This window comes from Oxyura jamaicensis, chromosome 5, assembly GCF_011077185.1.
Source record: "Oxyura jamaicensis isolate SHBP4307 breed ruddy duck chromosome 5, BPBGC_Ojam_1.0, whole genome shotgun sequence".
NCBI lineage: Eukaryota > Metazoa > Chordata > Aves > Anseriformes > Anatidae > Oxyura > Oxyura jamaicensis.
Genome location: NC_048897.1, coordinates 19,940,593 through 19,960,409, shown reverse-complemented (window position 1 = coordinate 19,960,409; position 19,817 = coordinate 19,940,593). Strand labels below are relative to the sequence as shown.

Here is a 19,817-nt window from a genome sequence, read left to right as displayed (position 1 = left end):
CAGGGGAAGTGCATGGATTCTGTGGCTCTTGGTCCTGTGCTTTAGCCACACAGCCAACCTTTTCCTTTGGCCTGCCCTCGCAGCTTGCCACAACCCAGCTCTCGAGCTAAAGGACTAAAGATGCCAACTGATACCTATGAAAAAGCTGATGCCAACTTACCTATGAAATATTTGTGGATGAATATCAAGCTACAGAGACATTCATTTGCTTTGTGCAAGCAGCTCTTTTAGCCAAAGTCCACAATGCTGTTCTTTCAATAAACTTACTTACTTTTAATAATAAAATTAAGGCTATGCCATATTGGTGTTGCATACAGGCAGTGTTAGGATAATATTTGTGGGGCAAGACATATGCCCCAGAGGGATGTACTCACCAAGTCTTAAACAACTACATTAAATATCTACTTGCATCAGTGAATCCAGGACTTTGTGTGTAGGCCCTAAACAAAATCCTCCACCCTTGCAGGCTCTGATAGCCTGCTGTGTTTCCTCTTTCCTTCCTTCTCCTTTCCAGATACTTAGAAGAACTTTAAAGAGATGCCTCTCAAACACACACCAAAAGCACTAAAGATCTTACCACGTAGTTCAGCGTATAGAAACTTCACGTTCTGATAGCATCTCTGTACCTATGCTGCTTCAGAAATGTTCATGTGCTCAACACAACACAGCATGATTGCAAAGAGCTGGACAGATTCTAGAGTAACATCGGTCCACCTCCTGCATCATGTGAAGTTGGTGCACAACACACCCACACCGATCTAATACTGGCTTTTTTGTGCTTTGCTATGTTTACTTGTGCACACATACATCTTTCTAAACGAAACTTGATTCTTACTTTCATGGCTGTGTTAACATGACACCAAGTCCTGCTCCTCCAGCGTTTTGCAGGGGGATGAGGATGTCACGCTGACACATCCAGGGCTTGATCTGACAGCAGACAAGGACTGCAAAAAAAGCCTCTGGTATGAATGGGCTCAGCTGTGAGGAGAAAACTCTCCTGCTTTGAAGCGTGTGAACCCTCACGTGTTCAACAGAGATTTGGGGGGAGGATGGGGATGGCACGATGTAAGCTTGTAGGCGCAGAGGAAGGCAAAGGTTTTTATGCTTTATACCATCAGAAGACTTTGCCTTGCACTTCCTTCTTTCCCCACAGCCTCTGAACTCTAAGTCAGGTCTAACCTTTTCAAACGTAAGCAGCACTGCTCTATGCTGTCTCAAATCAGACGTTTTGAAACACGGCTGACTGCTGCCCTCCGTTACCTTCCCTAATCCACCTGCCTGCAGTCCCAGGTGTAGCGAACAGAGGGGTTTGTCTCCTTTTGTCACAATACGCCTGGTTTTAGGACACACAGTGACAATCAGGACAAAAATATCATTGGGATTTCATCGTATTGTGCCAATGAAATGTAATTTGGCAGCACACAGAGAATGCAGCAGAATAACAGCAGGGAAGATGGTGATGGAAAACCCCACACTCAGGCTGCAGGCGCCAGCTTATGAGTGGTCCTGGAAATCAAACGTAAGAGAGACATATACACATGTACATGCATGCACATGCACGCACATGCACACACGGACACTCAGATTTATGGAAGTCAGGAGGTGCAGGAAGCATTTGAACACAGCCAACAATGCAGAGAGCAGCAGCTTACCTCCCAGCCTTCAGAAAGGACAGACACATGGGTAGGAGCTGCCACAAATCTAGGTGACCGCTCCTCTGCTACCCTGCACTGGGAGTCCTGGCAGAAAGGCGGTGCTGGCGGAGCACATGCAGGCACCAGAAAAGCTGAGGAGCTCAAACCCAGTTCTCCCATGAAAAAATGTGGCTGAAAGTCTTGATTACTGTATGGGTTGCAATTACTTCTTGTCTCCAAGGAAAAGGAAACATCTCTTGGGTGCCAAGAGCAAGTGAAAGGGAGAAAAGAAGAATGGAAATCACTACAGGGAGGTCTAGAGGTAAGGCATCCAAAGGGAAGATCACACGGTGAGGCTGAGGAGGTGAAAACCAGAAGAGGTGAAATTCTCAATTAATAGATTGGTGGGTTCCGCTTCTCGTACCAGACACCATCTTTGTCACGAGGAAGAGGCAATGCAGTTTTAATTGCCTGCACTGCGTTTGGGAAACAGCTGTGCAAGACAAACACATTTTTTTTTTTTTTTAATCATAGGTCATCATATTTTCTCAAAAACATATGTTGAGGCTGTGCATATGGATGCCATACCCTGTGCCCCTGGTGAGGAAAACAAAAGTTCTTTTTGCTTTCTTAAATAAAATCTAAAAGAAGAGACAATATTTTCATTTTCACACTACAGCAGCAAGCAGCAGGCGAGAATCAAGACGTGCAAAGAGATGCAAGCATGTCCTTTCCAACAGATACCTTCTTCTTTGCCAGCAATAAGTCCTGGTAAGCGTTCGAACGGAGGAAGCGCGCGTAGCTGTCACTCTTCATCAGCTTGTAAATGTGCTCCTGTGGGACGGGAGGAAATGAGAGACAGAGAATTGTTATCAAACCTCATTTAGACATCACAGGGATTTAAAACACAATGAATTAGAAGGAAGAGAGACTGATCAAAGTTCTAATTAAGTCTGCTATTATTGATTATGCGCGTTGTGGCGGTGTACAGGAGGTCCATCCTGGGGCAGGACCCTGCTGTGCTTGGGGCTGCATAAACACAAAGCACAAAGATGGCCCTCACCCCAAAAGGCTGGCACACATTATTCAGCAATCAGTGTGACTACAACTCTCACCAGTCCCCAGATTATAAAGAGGTGTCCAGCCAGACTGAAACTACTGGGATAGCTCAAGACAGAAGAAATAAATGTCAAAATTTGCCCCATAGATTGGGTTGCATTTTACCACTCATAGATACTTGCACTATCACCCAGCACTCCCCTTATAGTTCACGGAGGGGAACTGATACTCAGACACATTTCACCTCCACTTAAGACAGACACTCAAAATAAGCCAAATTGTTCATGTCCTGAAAAAGCCTCTATCTCTAGCTGACTATACATGTTTATAGGCCTAGCTCAGACGTGAATGTCTGCATCATGTGCATGAAGTTACATCAGATGAGTCCCTCACCACCACAGGGTCTGTTTTCTCCTACTGAGTCAAACTGCTGTCAACAGTTTGCTCTGAGAGTACAGCACCTACGGTGTGCATCTTCTGTCTTACAGGGGGTGTTTCACTGCAGCCCAACTTCATGCCTACTCTTTTCCGTTTGCCTTGCTTAGTTTCACTTGCCTGATGAAAATCCCATATTAGAGTCAGCTCTTCTAATTGTCCCTGGATTTGTAAATAGATTTTAGTCCAAACATCAAGAAAATCAAATCACAATACTTTGGCCAAAGAAAGACTGAGAGCACACTAAGGGAATACAAAAGAAAAACAGGCACTTTGGGCATTTCTCTTAGACTTTGCCCATGGAAGCACTTTAATAGAGTTAATGAGTTGTTTTACCTATACTGATTTATACAACATGAAATATTCTCTCCTGCCCTACAGACATTGCAGATGGAACTTTGCAAGAGGCAAACCAGACTCAAGTCACAAAGCTTATTTCACAGCGTTAATAAGCCAGGCAGAATTCCCTTATTGTCCCCATCACGGGCGATTAGCGATGACCTGTCTGTACACAGAAGAACTGCTTAATTCAGCTTTCTTGCACTATTCAGTGTATAGTCAGTCCTAAGACAGGCAAAACTGCCACTGGTGTTACTCAGATTCAGAGTAAAATGTATCCTTTGAGCTACAGCCTGGTGTGGGACAGTTTTTACTGGTTAATTTCCACGTTTGCTTTCAGATCTGTCAAATCCTCATTTCTGTGAAACTATCTGAAGGATAGCACAAGATTTTGTCAGAGAAATGCTTGTATAAAGTCGTTTAGCAAACACGACCCCTTCTCACTGCAAAAAAACAAACAGAAGGGAGGGCACAGCTCCACACCTACCAGCACAGAATGAGCAAAGCAGAAGCTGAGACAAGGACAGGGAAAATAATGCAAACCGCGGATATGGTCAGTAACAGGTTTGTATTTCTCTGGTATGAGTAAGGATTTTCAGCATCAGCTCTCTCTCAAGCACTCCACATAGTAGAAACTCAGCATTCAGTTGATGTAAACCCAGCCACAGTGCAAACAGCTCAGCTGTACTGTTACCTCTTAAATCTCTGAAGGAGACTCCATCTCCTGCTAATAAGTTCTTCATCATTAATTGGAAATAAACCTCACCACCTAACTGCATACCTAAAAGGCTTTTTCCTTCCTCCTCCAAGACCATGGGTGGTTGATGAGTAACTGGGGCAGCCACCTTGCAGCTGCATCAGGAGGAAGGGCTGGAAGGGTCTCCAGAGCCTTCCTCCTCCTGGTGATCCTCCCTCACTGCACCCTGTACGTGCAGGGTGCTGGCGGGATGGGGTGCTGAAGTGGGGAGGAAGGTGCTGCGGGGCTGAGATGTGGCAGTGGGTGATAGGGATATTTTGACTGATATTTTGATATAAAGGTGATTACATTTTTGACTACCTTTGAACTCCTAGTGGTTTCTTTACCTGTGGTCAGACAACTGGGGCTGCTCTGAAAGGCAGGGATAATATTTTTTGAAAATAACATTCACTTTTCATTTTTGCCCAGGCAGATCACATTAGCTGCTTTCATGTAAAGAGGAACACAGTGGAACAGAGACTGCTGGCCATATAACCCACCGGCATGCCAGTAAAACCCATCATTCTTACTCACGTCAAGATGCCTTCGTGTACTTGACCTTAAAACAGTATAAACTCGGTAACTGACTCTTGGAAGGGGGAAAAATTACTTTGATCCTGAGATGAAATAAACCACAAGCCAACTTCTTAGGTGAGGCCACTCCATGAAGAAGAGGAGTATTGCACACCACATCCCTAAGTAACTGCTATGAAGGATTTTCTCTGCTTTTCACATCTTGGAACTGCTGAGCAGCACTGCTACCTTTCAGCCGTTCAGCAATGATATAATCAAACGGGGAATAGCTATTCCTAGGCTTTGAATGCTAAGGAAGAAAGAAGGCCAGGCACAGGGGAAGGAAGGGACATGTATAGCTTAAGATGCAAACTTTCCTGCATAATCGCAAGAATTCAAAGGGCTTCCTTTGAGAAGCTCTGGACTGGAGGCACAAATGAGGCACCGATCATTTAATTTATGGCACTGCATTTCTGAAGCACCTAGTGGAAATCTGAGCCACTTGCTCAGGTCAGCAAAGATTGCTTTCCAATAAGCAACAGCAAAGGACAGCTTACACTGCTGCAGCCCAGCTCCCCGCTGAGACTGCACCACGAAGGTTCCTGCTGAAACTGGGGCTGCAGTACGCGTCCAGCTGCCACACAGCCAGCCTCGCTGCAGGACAGGGAAACCCTACTGGCTGGGACATTGGTTTACATCTTTATCCTTCCTCTATTCTTCATCAGCAAGCTGTTTTCTGGTATACCTCCTGGAATACAAAACTTCCTAGGAGGTGATGGATCTAGGATGATCCTTGTGGGCGCCTTCCAACTCCAATGTTCCAAGAATTTACAGCTAGCACTGAGCAGCTCCTCATTTCTTTAATGCACTGAAAGCCACCAGAGGTCTAGCAACTGAGAATAATCTTTTGAGACAGCCTGAGCAACGGGCACATTAGCAGAGGTGCGCGCACGGATTTAGCTGCTCTGTGCAACTTTTGCGAATTGGCTTGTCCCCATGCATCACAGATTTTTAACTCACTTGGGACCATTGCAACCCGCTGGTCTCTCACTTCCTAATTTACTGAGCAGCTGCTTTTGTTTCTTCATTTTATCACATGGTGAAGAGGGAGCATCACTTCACCAAAGACTGCAGCCAGCATTTCCAAAGACTGCACTTGATATGCATGCATGCTCCATGACATACCTGCGGCTGCTGGCAAGAAACGTCAGCCTTCCTATCCTTATGCTGAGAGAACTCTGCATTTTATAAACTTGCTTATTATAGGGGAATGAGCTCATTATTATTGACTCCCTGAGTACACAAAGCAAATTGACTATTTGTGTAATTTTTAACAACGCAGCTGCAGCTCTGGACATCGCAGTCTGTTGCACTGCAAGCAGTCTGGCCAGAATTATCGCTCTGACATTTCTTTGTGAGTGCCATGGGAAACGGCTACGCCACATGTGCACAGCAGAAGGAGAAGCATTTCACCTCGGAAGCACAGCATCTCCCAGCCATTTCTGGGTACCACTTCCCAGGGCTCAGAGTCCCGGCTCCCTGCTCTAGCCTTCAGACAGCCCTCCTTCAGGGAGTCAGGCTGAAATTAAAAAGATACATAAAATCTTCTAATGAAAATTGTCTAACTGATCTATTAAGCCATTAAACAAGGTAGCACCCTGCTTTTAAAACCCATTAAAGGGTGGAAAAAAAAAATCTTTCAAGACTGGTCCAGGAGTCCCCAGGCCCCACACACCCCATTGCTCTCCCCTGCAGCCCTGCCAGCTCTCAGTGGTGCTTCCCAGGTCCTGAGCCAAGGTGCCAGGGGCGATGGGTTCTGTGTGCATCTCCTCATTAGAAACAGGCAGAGCCATCTGGTGCCTCCTGCACCTGAATCACATCTTGTCTGCGGGGGGAAGAAGCAGGCACAGGGGCTGAGGGCTGTGCAGCTGCACCAGAGCTGCTCTCTGGCCTTGTACAATGGGAGCTACACTTCAGAGAACACAGCCGTCCCACTTGCCATCACCACCACAGGATATAAAGGAGGACAAACAGCAAATTTTAAAGGGGAAAAGGCTGCCACTTCTGTGATTTAGAAAACAAAGGAGCCATAAAGGTAAAGCACAGCAAATTTATTTTCTACTGTTTTAAGTAGAACCAAGAAGAAATCCCACCTCAGCTCCAGCTGAAGCACAGGGAAATAAACCCAGATAAGCTCCAGCATCTCTTGGTTTGTTTCCATTCACAAGCCCTATGTTTGGAAGGAGATGAAGGACAAGCTCTGTAAATTTTCTTGACAAAAGGGGAATGGGAGGGGAGGGGGGATAAAAAAAGAAAAAAAAGAAGAAAGTTTGCAATCCAGACGGGAATGTGGGAGGTGGCTGAGATAGCAGAAACCATCTCAAAGCTGCACCTGCTTCAAATCAACGTGCTGCAACGTGATCCCAGGGCTCTCCCCCTCTGCAGTCAAAGCACGGTGACCATGAGGAGGACAGGGGGGCAGCCAAGCAGGACCTTGGGAAGATCCAAGAAATACGTGGGAAAAACCTGATCAACAAAATATCAGCACAAACTGACTCGCACAAAGCACCTGGCAGACCTCAGGACGCCTGTTGTCTGTTATGAACAATTCAGCCGAATATCTTGGTTCTTTCCTAGGAAACGTGCACGAGACAAGAGCTGTGTTGGTGGTTAAACATCTCCATTTCAAATCTCACCTCTGTCTTACACGCTGTCATTCAGTGACAGGTCTCAAACATTTTGGGGGTTGTGAAGGCCAAGCACAACACGCCCTGTGCACACCAGCTGGATTCCAGCAAGTCCTTACATTTTAACTTGCTGATAGAAAGTTTTCCCTGTTTGTGCCTGAACACAGCTGTAAGCTTTAGATGTTGAGGGGGAAGAGGAGGAAACAGCCAATTCTTTGCTTCTTTCAAACCCAGCTTCTTATTTAGCACATTTTTAGCCCATTCTAGGGGAATTACACTGCAGCCAGATAGCTGTCGAGGTTCACTCAAGCCCCAAGGCCCCACTTTTGCCCTTCACAAACTGGTCAGGAACTGCCTCGCTGCTCTCTCCCACTCACGTCTTCTGGATTGGATTGGCACATCCCTCACCCTGCCACCAAGTCCTGTTGTTAAACGAGTCAGGGTTTTTTTGGAGACCTCTTTGTAGTGCAAGCAGGCAAACACAGCAGCTGGCCCTCAAGCCAGCTACCAGGCAGATTTGCAGCACATCAGACAAATCCATTCAAAGAAAAGCCCCAAAGCAATGTAAAGCAGTAGACTAAACAAACAAACAACAGCAAACCATAATGAATGTTCTACCTTCGTGCTGGGCACTGGGGGAGAATTTTCTGCAAATTCACACATGAGAGAGCAGAGCCTCAGCGAATGCCTTGTGGCCTTCACTGGAAGGGTAACAGCAGATGCCAGCTGAGACCTGCCTGGGGTTGTTTGCCAAAGGGATGCCTCCGCTGCATGCAGAGGATGCACAAAGGAGAAAGCAAGGAGATGCTGTCCTGAGCATGCAAAGTGTGACTGCTGCACCTCAAATTAGGCTTGGCAGCAGCCTAACACCTTCCGGCCAGCACCTCTGCCTGACACAGACACATCTGTGGCGGGTTAAATCCTGTGCCCCAGCACCAGCACACGTGCTGCATGCAGCACAACCCGCTAGCCAAGGGCTGGATGAGATGTACCCTATTTGCTCTGCCATACTTTTCCCAGCCCATCCTTGGGACACCACATCACAGCACCACCAGGATCTTCCAAAAAGCCTAAGCCAAAGCAGAACAAAGCAAAGCAAAGCAAAGCAACCTCTTGCTCTGGAGCAGTTACCTGTACCACTTCCAAACAGCTCTTAGGAGGAATTATGATCAGTTGCCATTCACCCTAACTGCTGGTGCCAAAACATCCTTTGGAGAAAGTGGGAAAAAACCTACCATATTGACATTGGAATTCAAGGCAGCTCGTAGCAGGCAGCACTGACACAAGGCATGCAGCACCCAGCAGAGAAAAGATGTTCATAGTTACCCTCACTGAACCCAGTGGGAAAAAAACAGTGGGGGGAGGAGATGGGAAACTCTGGGGTTTTTCCCCAGTTCCCCTTCACGTCTCCAAATCCCCACTAAAAGCACTTCTACATCTGCTCATGTGGTCTCTGCGCTTAGGATTTTACTCTTCCCAGTGATGCTGTACTGCCTTTTTTGAGCTGTCTGACCGCATGAACCAGTGGTACCTAGCAGTACTGCCACCTAGCACGGCTAGTGGGGAACGAGTGCTCTTGCTGCTGCTGGAGTGCTGGACTTGCCTGATTTATAGTTTAGGAAAGGAATGTTTCAGGTTGGTAAATGACACATAAGGGTCTTGGCCTAAGTGTGAATTGCTCTGGAAAATTTGAGCAATATCTTTTGGTCCACTCTTGAGTTATTTAAGTGACAAAATTATTTACACTCACAGTTTTAGCTGGTGCATTTTCTTTACACTCAACCAAGTTGTTTTTACTACTACAGAAAAAAAAAAGATGAATAATTATACCATAATATAGACTAACCTCCCTGCTAAACTAAAAAGCATAAAACCTCTTTTCAGACCACAAATGAAATTACACCAGGCTGAAGGCACAGTAACGTAAGAAAGAGCTTTAGCAGGAGAAATCACTGTAAGCAATGAGAGCTCATTTTGAGTAATACACAGAAATCCTTTGTTTAGCCCTGTAGATACAGAGTTGGAAACCTAATGTAAATCTCTCGTGTGAAAATGCTTTGATAAAAGTAACACATCAATTTAGCCCTGGCTCCTCCAGAAATGGCTGAGACAAGTGGTTTGCTTCATACCTTTGGAGGTACCAACGGGACTGCAGAGCTGCCGGGGGGGTGGCAGCAGACACACTGCAGAAGACTACAGAGGCAAAGCCCTGCTGAACGCTGCGCGGTTTAGGGGTCAGCTTGGTACTGCAGGAGGATTTAGTCCTAAATATAGCAAGGGCTATCCTGGGAGACCAGAGCGGGCTGTCGGGAGCCTAACACCATATGAGCAGCTTTAGGTTTTGCGAACAGTGATCGTGGCTAAGAGGCTGATTCTCACAATGTGGGCCAAATCCTGGCTACTGGCAAAACGCCCAAGTGAACAGGTTTTGCCTGGGAGGAGGGAGCAAGCTCATGTAACATTTGGAAGATTGGCATCTCTTTTCCAAACAATACAGGATCGAGAAGATACAGCAACAAAGATGGCTTTTTGTACTCCTGTACATGTCACAGTACAGCCATGAGACAAAACTACTCAACTTTTTGGCCAAGACATTTGCAAAGCTGTTTGCAGCTTCCCCTTTCTGATTCCTCTGGGGAAAATGCCACTAAAAAGTTGACTTCTGCCCTGGGCAGGAATATGCAGCATCTCTGCCACAACAGAAATTAAACTGAGACCATCTCTGTCCGCTAGGAGATGGTGACAGCAGGATGCAGCTTTACAGAAACAAGCAGCATCCAGCTTCTGAGCAAAGGTGGTGATGCTGAGGTAGGTATGACCAGCCCTGGTGACACAGAGAATACATCCTGGACACAAAACCAGCCTCCAAGTCTCACAAACATTTTGTCTGTAGGGTAGCTGCTATTGTATCATCTTGGAGAAGCCTTTAAGTGATTGATCTCAAGCTCTTTGTCCGTGCTACAAATGCATACCAAAACCTTGCATCTGTTTGCCAATTAACTCCATCCATACCTGCTGTGGTCTGAGAAGGGGAGATGTGAAATGCACTGCTGATAAGTCTCCCCAGGGATTTTTTTTTTTTTTTTTTTTTAATTAGAAGGACTAACACTTAGAGATAACAAGCCTTAGAAAAATTAGAGACTGTGGTGTTCCTGCAGCACATGGGTTTGGCAGCTGTGGAACTGAGCTATCCGTAGGGCTTCTCAACCATTGTGCACAATAACTGGACTTGTCGCTTCGCCGGTAGAGAGGGATGCATTTGCAAGCATTTTGCTCACTGCCTGAGAGAAGCAGAATCGTGTTGGCTACTTCCTGGCTCTCACACGAGCAGGAAATTCCCTTGCTCTGCAAGAAATGCTCATTTCTTGCAGTCCAGAAGCACAGTGCACATTAATGGAACAGGGGTCCCAGAGAACCAGAGTCTGAGTGCTGAATACAATTTTAAGCGAGCTAGAGGCTTTCCCATGGCATCCATTTAAAGGTAATCTTTGGTGTTAGGAGATGTCTGACAAAGGCTGCATGTTAGGACATCTTTTTCATACCACATGACCACTAAAGCACAAATGAAAATGAAAGGAAAGGATAAAAGAGGTACTTCCCGATGCATGGTGTGTATACACATTTAGGAAAAAGTCTCAGTAAAGTAGGAACACTGAATATCTGCTCTTACATTGACCTCTGCTTTGAGTCTTATTTCCTGCTTTGTGCAGCGCCAGGCACACCAGCATAACCCTCCACAATCGTTTTCCTATTTTTGTTGCAGGCACCTAATTGCTCTTATGGGTGTACTTGTGGGGCTCTTTGTTTCAGATTCAGTTTCGTTGTAGGTTGTTGTGGGAAATCCACAAATAAAAGAACTTGCATTTTTGTTTGTACGTGTGACAAACGAGCAGCAACAGTGACACTCTGGCTGCTGAGGCCTCAGCCCCAAGCACACACCAAGCCCTGGGACTCACAGTCTTAATACAGCACAGATGAGGGCAAAAGGCCAAATTAAGCCACAAAGCGGTCTGCTCTCCAGAGCAGAGGACTAGTGCATGGTAGCACAACCCAGTGCAAGACTCACGTGAAAGTCATCTTACTGGGACTCGTGAATGAGCATCGTGCAAAGCTATCAGCTCACAGAGAGGCACAGAACTGCCCGTGTGTCCCCACACCTTGGCTGCCAGGCCCTGTCCCTCAGCCAGGACACCTGATCGCACTGCAGCTTTGTGCACACCCCGCTGCAGCCCTTTCAATTCCCTGCAGCACAAGCACCAGATCACTGAGCAGCACTGGCTCAGCTGAACTCGAGACACCCTTCAAGGCAGGACACCTGAGTCTGCCCCACAGCCCCTTCTGGCTGCCTTAGTGCCAACCAGAGCTGCTTGGTGCTACCTCAGCTTTCCGTCCTGAGACACCTTTCTTTACAGACATGCAGGCAACCAGAGTGACTAGGTGAAACCTCAAGAAAATACCACTGATGCTTCTCCAAGTTCTTACACAAAAGGTAATACAGATGCACACAATGAATGATTATTTGCATAATTTCTTTCCATGCTGTGCATTTGCTCAAGACCTACAAAAGGAGTTCTGTATGCTCAGTGAGTAGGCACCATGCATGTGCCTCTATATACTTGCTTTTACATCCTGTACATGCTTGAAAAAAAACCTAAGTCGGTGGTAGAAAGGTCACCTCTCATTTTGCCTTCTTAGAAAATGACATTCCACTTCCAAGAGATCCTTGCTCTCACTTGGAGTTCGTTTTTAAATTCAAGCGTCCTGTCACCTCACATCAACACTCACAGCGCCTTGGTAAGACCAGAATGAAACCTGAGGACTGACTGCTGACAAATCCTGCAAGGGCTCATCGACCTGTTACAGCTCAGGGCAACCAGACCAGCACCTGGGGATGCTGAGAGCACACACTGGGCCCAGATCTGGGCCAGGTACATTTCTGGTTTGCACAGCTCAGAATTTGGCATTATGGTCTAAATCTGCTCTGGAATTAGCCAAGGATCTGCACAGTACAGTCAAAATCCCTAACTGAGCCTGGATTAGAACTGAATTTCCCTGAATCATTTTCACAGAAAACATAGCTGATCAGTTCGGGTAAAGGAACATCAATCTAAAACATTATTTCATTTATTGAAGAATAAAAATAAACAAAGCGAGTAGAAAAATTATTGCAAAGACAACTACGTGACTTACCTTATTCTAGTATGCCGGGTGTGATGCCCCTACAAGCAAACATCAGCATTGGGCAACACGATACATCCTTGCAATACTAGCTCACAGTACCAAGGCCTACGGGACTGATGGGACTGAGGCAGGGATTAAAGACTTTCTACAAGCAGGAAGACATTTCAGGAGAGGGGAGGAGGGGAGGAAAAACTGTTAAAAAATTAATATGTGGTGCAGATAAGCTGTAATCATTGTACCTCTCTGGTTTTCCATGTTGAAGATGAATTAGTTGGTCTGTCAGCAGCTCCATCAGCCAAAGGAGGCCATTTGGATGGAGCTGAGCCTGTTTACTTTCCAAAGCAGGCTGTGCCTGCTTCATATTGCAGGTCCCCACATGGGTTGTACAGCGATGCTGGTAACTCCCTGAGGAGCTCCAGTCCTGCTAAGTAGTTCACTGTTTAATTGAACTGACCTTTCCCGACGGTGCCCCATGTATTAAAAGCTGCTTCACTCCCAAGTGAAAATGGCTTGATAATCATAATATTTTACTCAGTGGACAGTTGTTTAAGAGCAGAAAATAATCAGCTCAATTACTAGGCTCTCCTCTGGAGGGGCCCAGCACCAAAACGACAGAAGGTGCCTCAGGTAGCTCAGCAGCAAGAGCTGTGCTGCTGCAGTATGAGGGGTGCATGTGGAGCGGGGTGGCCTGGGGGGCTGGCACAGCTTGAGGGGGCAGGGGGCTGGCGAGGCCAGCAGGCGAAGGTGGCTCTGGACAAGCAGAGCAGTACAGGGCTGCAGAGCACAACAGCAGCAGTAAGGGACACTAAACAGGGCAAATCTCATACCCTGAGATGGGGAAATGGCAAAACGCGTGCTGCTGTGATTTTCAGGGTCATTTTTTTGACCATAGACACCATTTGCCTTCAGAGCTTGAGTGGCCTTAGGATGAAGAGATTTCAAGAAAGAGGCATGTTTGTCAGGAGCCCCCTTTCTCCCCATTTCCTTCAGGTTGTCTTACCAGATTTATCTCTACTGCCTTCTGTGTTGGCCTTCATGGATGTACAGCATCTGGGAGAGCTCTCTGGGGCTGGGAGCCAAGGTTGTGCAAAGCAGCCCATCCTTGTAGACTGTTAAACACCTGATAACAGATGATGCTTTGCTTTGCTTTCAACTTAGAGCTATAAGGCAGTCACTAGCCTGAAAAATACTGTGCTCTGCTGCACATTCCCCTTCTGAGTGTGTTTGTTCTCAATCCTTTTTATATACGACTGGCATTTTGTGGGTCTCCCAGGTCAGTGTAAGGGCTACGGTGCAACATCACTTTGTCCTATTTTTCCACTGCAGGAGCTGCAATTTCCTTTCTCAGGAAAAGCCAACCCTTTTCTTTCCTCTTAGTCTTAGTGTCTCAGAGTTGCAGGCATTTAAGGAATGTGCTGTTTGGTAAACTAATTTTTCTTGTCCTTTATTCACAAGGACATTTGTGTTGTTTTCCTCTTTTTGCTAAAAGCTACACAGGACAGGGACAACACTCATATTTTCCCTCCCACAGAGGGTTGTTTTGACTGGTTGTGTCTGGTTGAACCCCTAGGAATGTGGGATGAGTGCAAGCTCTCATGGCCTCCTGGTGCCAGCGTGCCGAGATAAGGCAGCTGGGCGACCATCAGCTGCAGACTCGTGAGACAACAGTCCTCGAGGCAGTGGGGCTGACCTGGGGGACACACCAGGAGGACACCTGAGAACCTCAGGAGGACCTACATGGGCTGCCATGAAGAGGACGTGCACTAGGAAATTTGGCACTGTCCGTTTTGTCTCTGCTTTTGTTAGCCTTAGATAGCCAGTCAAGCAATCAGAAACATCTTGCTTGGCCTTTGTGGAGCTACCAGAGTCCACTGCGATGCACAAGCAGGTGAACCGGGCTCACCTTCCACATTCACCAGCTATCCTATCATGGCAGACACTGTCTCTGAGACAATCACAGCTGGGCCTGAAGGTCTATCTTTGCTTTGTATTTGTGTTTCCATGAACCCGAAGAGATGAGTTGAAGACATCAGTCAGCATAAAAATCCTCTGAAATAAAATTAACCCAAGGAGCTAAAATTGCAGTCGAACTGCGAGAGCTCTGGCGTGATTTCATCAACTCCCCTTTGAACGGCAATTACATTGTGAACAGATAGGTTCAAGCCTAAATCCTCAGTGTCTTCTTCTGATTAAATACTCATTGCCTAAACATCCATCTTATTCTCAGTACTTCTGCTTACCTATTTAATCAATTCCCCCATTATTCACCTATCTTCTTTAGTCTGCATTTTACCATTTTTTTCAGGTAATGTAAATTTGCAGGAGTTCTAGTTCACTACAACTGCAAAGCAAAAACAAAAACAAAATCAAAAACCCACAACATCTTTAGCCAGAATGTCTTTATACTCCTGTGCTTCTCAGCTTTAAAAAGAACATTTACGTTGTCTGATATTCACAGGGGATTGCCTTGAGACTTTGCGTACATTCCTTCTACATGGGCTCCAAGGAGCAGGATTGCATTCAGGAAAATATAGTATTTGTTGCTGGTTTGAAAAATTCATTACCTAACCTTGTATAAATGGTCCTCAACATCTCCCCTGAGACGGAAATATTTTGTTAGTGGAGTATTTTGAAGAACTGCCTTTGAGTGAAAATTTAAAGAAAATATAAGAACAAGGATTCTTTTCATTTGTTGTTGGTTTTACTACATGCTTTTGATAAAAAATATTTTAAGGAGAATATCTTATAATTGTGTCCCTAGTAATATTTGCCAAATGATCCCTTCTTCCTTTTTCCTTTTTTAGCCTTTATAAAATGACATTTTCACTTTTTCAGAAGGTTATGCAGCTTTATCCTGGCTTGTAGCAGTTTTTCACAGATTATCTGTTTTCCTAAAGGCATTTTCCGTATACAGTTTATCAGTAAAATTTCCCTGATAAATCTAGGGCCCTTAGGAGGGAAGGATTAAGCTCACTGCATTGCTTACTGTCCTATCATTATTCTAAGGCATTGTCTGCTAGACAAGTTTCTAGTTGTCTTGGAGTGAGATGCTGCATTTGGGGTTTGGCTAGGGAGATATAATTAGTTATAAACAAATGATAGAACAATAAACAAATGATAGAACAAGAGTATTAATCAGCATTTTGATATGGTATCAGCCATTCTGTAAATGTGACGGACTGTTGTGACAGGGAGTAGAGAGCCCAACTGAACTTTATAGCACTCTTTCATCTTTGCTTTCTTTGAGACATGGCTCCAGCTCACTGCACCTTGCAGACTTGTAAATTTTCAAACATTTGTTCCCAGGGGAGCATTAGCCTGTTATAACTGATAGATTCAAAGAAAATATCATTTGCCCAGCTTGAATAGATATCCTCAAAGTCACTTCCAACTGTGCCTCTCCTTTTTCTTACAAGTGAGCAGTGACAATGTGATAGTGGAATATCACGGTAAGACTGAGAGTTTTATTAGCAGTAGTTCTGTACAATCAAAAACAAACCTGTGCGTCTTCATATGTGTATCTCCCTGGGTCTTTGACATTTTGGCTTGTTTTCTCATAGCTGTGGGAATCCAGGTTGATAGCACTCTGGGCCCCAGGAGCTAGGAACTCTTGCCAGATTTCCTCCACTCTGGTGGTCACATCCTGTAGAGGTTGTTTTTTGAGATCTTGGACAGCCAACCAAAACCTGTAATGGACGAAAATTAAAAGTGGATAGAAGAGAAAAAGCGAGATATAGGTAAGACTTTGGATAAGTCCGGGCAGAGTCACAAATGACAAAGCCTAACCCAGTATCTAGCTGAATTCACAGAAGACTCTCCCTTTAGCATGATTTCAGGGGAAGGTGTGATAGACTTTACACCAAACCATTATTAACATGGCTAAGATCAGAAAAGTGACTTTAAGAAGTGATACATTTCTTATTCAATCCATTCCCGCAGAAGTGTGACATTAAGCACACAAACAGGAAACCTCCGGAGCTCATGCAGCTGGAGTGGGCTCTGCCTCCTACCTCCCCGCTGCAATCTGCTGGTAATTTCTGCCTGCAGGATCTGTCATCTGGCAGGGATGCAAAATGCAGAACAAACTTAATATTCATATCATTTCCAGGGTGAAGTAGCACTGGCACTTAGAGAAATCTTTTTTTTGTTTTGTTCGAGACTTGTAAACTGACCAGCATTCAGATGGATGCCATGGGAAGAGATGAAAATAGACCCAGTTATGCCCATGCCATTGTGCTCTGTAAGAAGAGCTAAGGTTGCTACTTGTTCAGGGCATTGGTAAGAGTTGTACAACCTTGAAAATTCATGCCCCCCACTTGTCATTAGGGGAGACAACTAAATAAACCAGCTGAATTTTTAAATGAAAGCCTAATTTCCCATCCCAAATTCTATAATGGTGCCAGCCTGCTATCACTGGGGCTAATGCTGGTAGGAGGACAAGACCACCTCTCCTAAAGCAAAACCCTACTGGCAACAAGGGCAGACAGAGGAGCCAGCAGGCTGGTGGCTCCTGTGCTGCTTTGGTCCCCTGATCAGCTGCCGGCAGGGTTTCCTGGTGCTCTGTGTAACTGCCACAGAAACACGGGTATGTGTTTAGCCTCGTCCCGTTCCTGCTATACATACAAAGTGCTTGTTTAGGGAAAAACAAAAACAAACAAACAACTGATGACATGAATACTGCATGCAAGGCCAAGCTGATTCCTCCTTGCCTATCCCCTGCTCCTGCCCTTCCAGGCAGCTGTGCAGTGGGGGCAAGGATGCTCATGATACCTGCACCCCTGCTGCTGTCAGACCAGCCATGTCCTGTGCACTCCCCCTGTCACTGCTGTCCCTCTCTGTCACCCAGGTAAGGCACTTAATCCATCCCTGGAGCATGTGATGTCCTGCCTTGCTACACCTTATTATTTGAACAAGGTGACGCCCCCAGCTATCACACGCTCACCAGAAGAGTGGCACTCACAGTGAAAATCTGACACCATGCACGGCTGTCTTTCCATTACAAATATTTTACCGTTCATTTTCAGATGTGAGGGTAACAAGCGAATGCAGAAAAGGCATGGAGAAGAAAGATGCTAATCAACCCAGAGTAGCTGGGACTCAAGACGAACACTTGGCTAGGCAGAAAATTTTCTGCTGGCGTATCTTCTGCCCCAGGAGCCTGGGAGGCGGGCAGGCAAAGCACGCTTGCAGGAGAAGTGGGCGCGCCACGAGGTGACAGCTTGCCAGCACAGGAGCACCATCCATTTTAATAACCACTTGGCTCAATCTGAAAACCACCCAACCAAACCAACCTGACGCTAACAAGAACGAGCTCTTCCTACTGCAAGCAATTGTGAATTTGTGCCCAAGGCTGGATGGCCTCTTCAAGGCAAAGGGGTTTTGTCTCGGTAAAAATTTCAAAGCTGTTCACTAGAGCTGGTATCTGGAAATCAAGGAACATCAAAGAGGGGTACCCAGCCCCGCAGCCATGACTCCCAGGCAAATTCTCTGCCAGGAGAAACCAACCCAAGCCCCATGCATAAGCTGGGCTTCCTATGAGATTTTTAGAGCATTTTCAAGGGAGCGGTGGGTATTTCTGCCTGGGAAGCACACAGACACACCAACAACTGCCCTGGAATTTGTGTTCAAAGTGCAAACGCACTCCCTCAGTCAATCCTGCAAATTTTGGGACACAAGCCCAGCCCCACGCCCATGAGCCAGCAGTAGGAGATGTCACACTGGCTCCCCCTTTCCCCTAGGAGGTGCTGGGGCTGATCTGCAGTGGTCACCCTGTGCAGGGGAGGGGGGAGATGCCCACCTGCATCCTCCTTGCAGGTGTCCTGGGGAGAGCAGGACCAGCATGGAGCTGTGTGTGCCGAGGGGAAGGCAGCATTGATCCCAGGCTCTCTGCCCTTTACAGAGCAGCACGTTAAGCTGGAGAAGGCTGACAATACGGCATTCCAAACCGTTGTCAGAGGCACAAAGCATTCTAGCCTCATCCAGCATGTAATTAAGCTGCTGTCACTTGCAGGAGATTTCCTGTAATGGTGCTTTATCCCGTGCAGCCTCCTTGAGGCACAGAGAGCTCCTGAACCTCCTGCCTGCTCTGCCTCTCTGCGGGGTGCTGCGGGGGTGCTCCATCGCTGTGGGCAGTTTGCAGATGACCCTTGGCAAAAAGACTGCTGGGGAAGCACTGGGGCTGCTCTTGAGGTATGGTGCAAAACAAAAATGAATTTTAAAACCTGATCAGACACAAAATATGGATGACTGGAGACTGAGGAGAGACTGTCAACATTAGCACAGTGTTGTGACCCCATCCTGGGGCATGATGCGACACCCCTGGTTTGACAGCAAAGTCACTGAGTGACTGTCAGAGTTTGAAATGCGACCACACTCCCCTCTCCCTGCCTCAGCAGCCTGTCTCGCATCTCTCACCTCTCACAACCTTATTCTCTCTTCAGTAAGAGAAAAACCATCTTTTTAACTGCACAGCTGGGAGGAGGGGGAATGAAGGTAGGTAATATGTACAAATCAACAGGAGGTTCAGACAGGGGAAGTGCTTATGCCCTTGTATAGCTTAATGGCCAGATCCTCGGCATGGGGAGTGTAGGGTGGCTGAGACCTGTCCTCATCAGTGCTGGGGGTAGGTAGTGAAGCTGTGTGCTAGTGGCCAGTGGAGCCCTGGGCCCTTGCTGCTGCTGCATGTCCAAGCAGACTGCAGAGCTGGTGTAAAGGAGAGCAAGCTGCCTGCTGCCCAGCTGCCTCCCCCTCCTCCTCCGAGCTGTCCACCCCACTTCCAAAGAGCAAGCTCCTCGTACAGCTGCCTTTTTGTTTTTTTGGGTGAGGATACGGCTCTCCAAACTCCGGGATCTCACGGCTCTCACACTTCGGGATGCCCACCGAGACGCCAATGAAGCCGCGCAGCGCACAAGAAGCAAACACTGACGAGCGGCGGCCGGCGCGGAGGGATGCGGGCACCTCACTCCTGCCTCCCAGCCGAGTGTGCGCGATTTCCCAGGGCTAAGCAGCGGGAAAGCTGCTCGCACCGCGGATGCTTCCCCTCGGCCGTGGAGCGCCCGTGCCGCCTGGCGGCCGGCGGGGACCGAGACTCCGCTCCCTGGGCACCAGCGCCGGGCGCTACCGGCAGCGGGTGCAGGCAGCGAGCGCAGCACACCTGAACTCACCCTACAGCGAGCCCTTGGGATGGCTTTTGGAGCGGTTACAAACTCTCTGAGTAACTGGCTTGGGTTTGGA

General features: G+C 46.8%; 1 protein-coding gene across 5 annotated transcripts in view; it reads right to left on the bottom strand.

Annotated features, from left to right (window-relative positions):
- Positions 1 to 19,817, bottom strand: part of RGS6 (regulator of G protein signaling 6) — a 270,640-nt gene that overhangs the window by 30,500 nt on the left and 220,323 nt on the right. For all 5 annotated transcript variants that reach the window (XM_035329204.1, XM_035329203.1, XM_035329205.1 and 2 more), the window contains 2 exons: positions 16,084 to 16,270; positions 2,379 to 2,468 (listed from right to left, as the gene is read on the bottom strand). In XM_035329204.1, the coding sequence (XP_035185095.1) occupies positions 2,379 to 2,468; positions 16,084 to 16,270 (277 nt within the window). The remainder of the gene's footprint in view (positions 1 to 2,378; positions 2,469 to 16,083; positions 16,271 to 19,817) is intronic.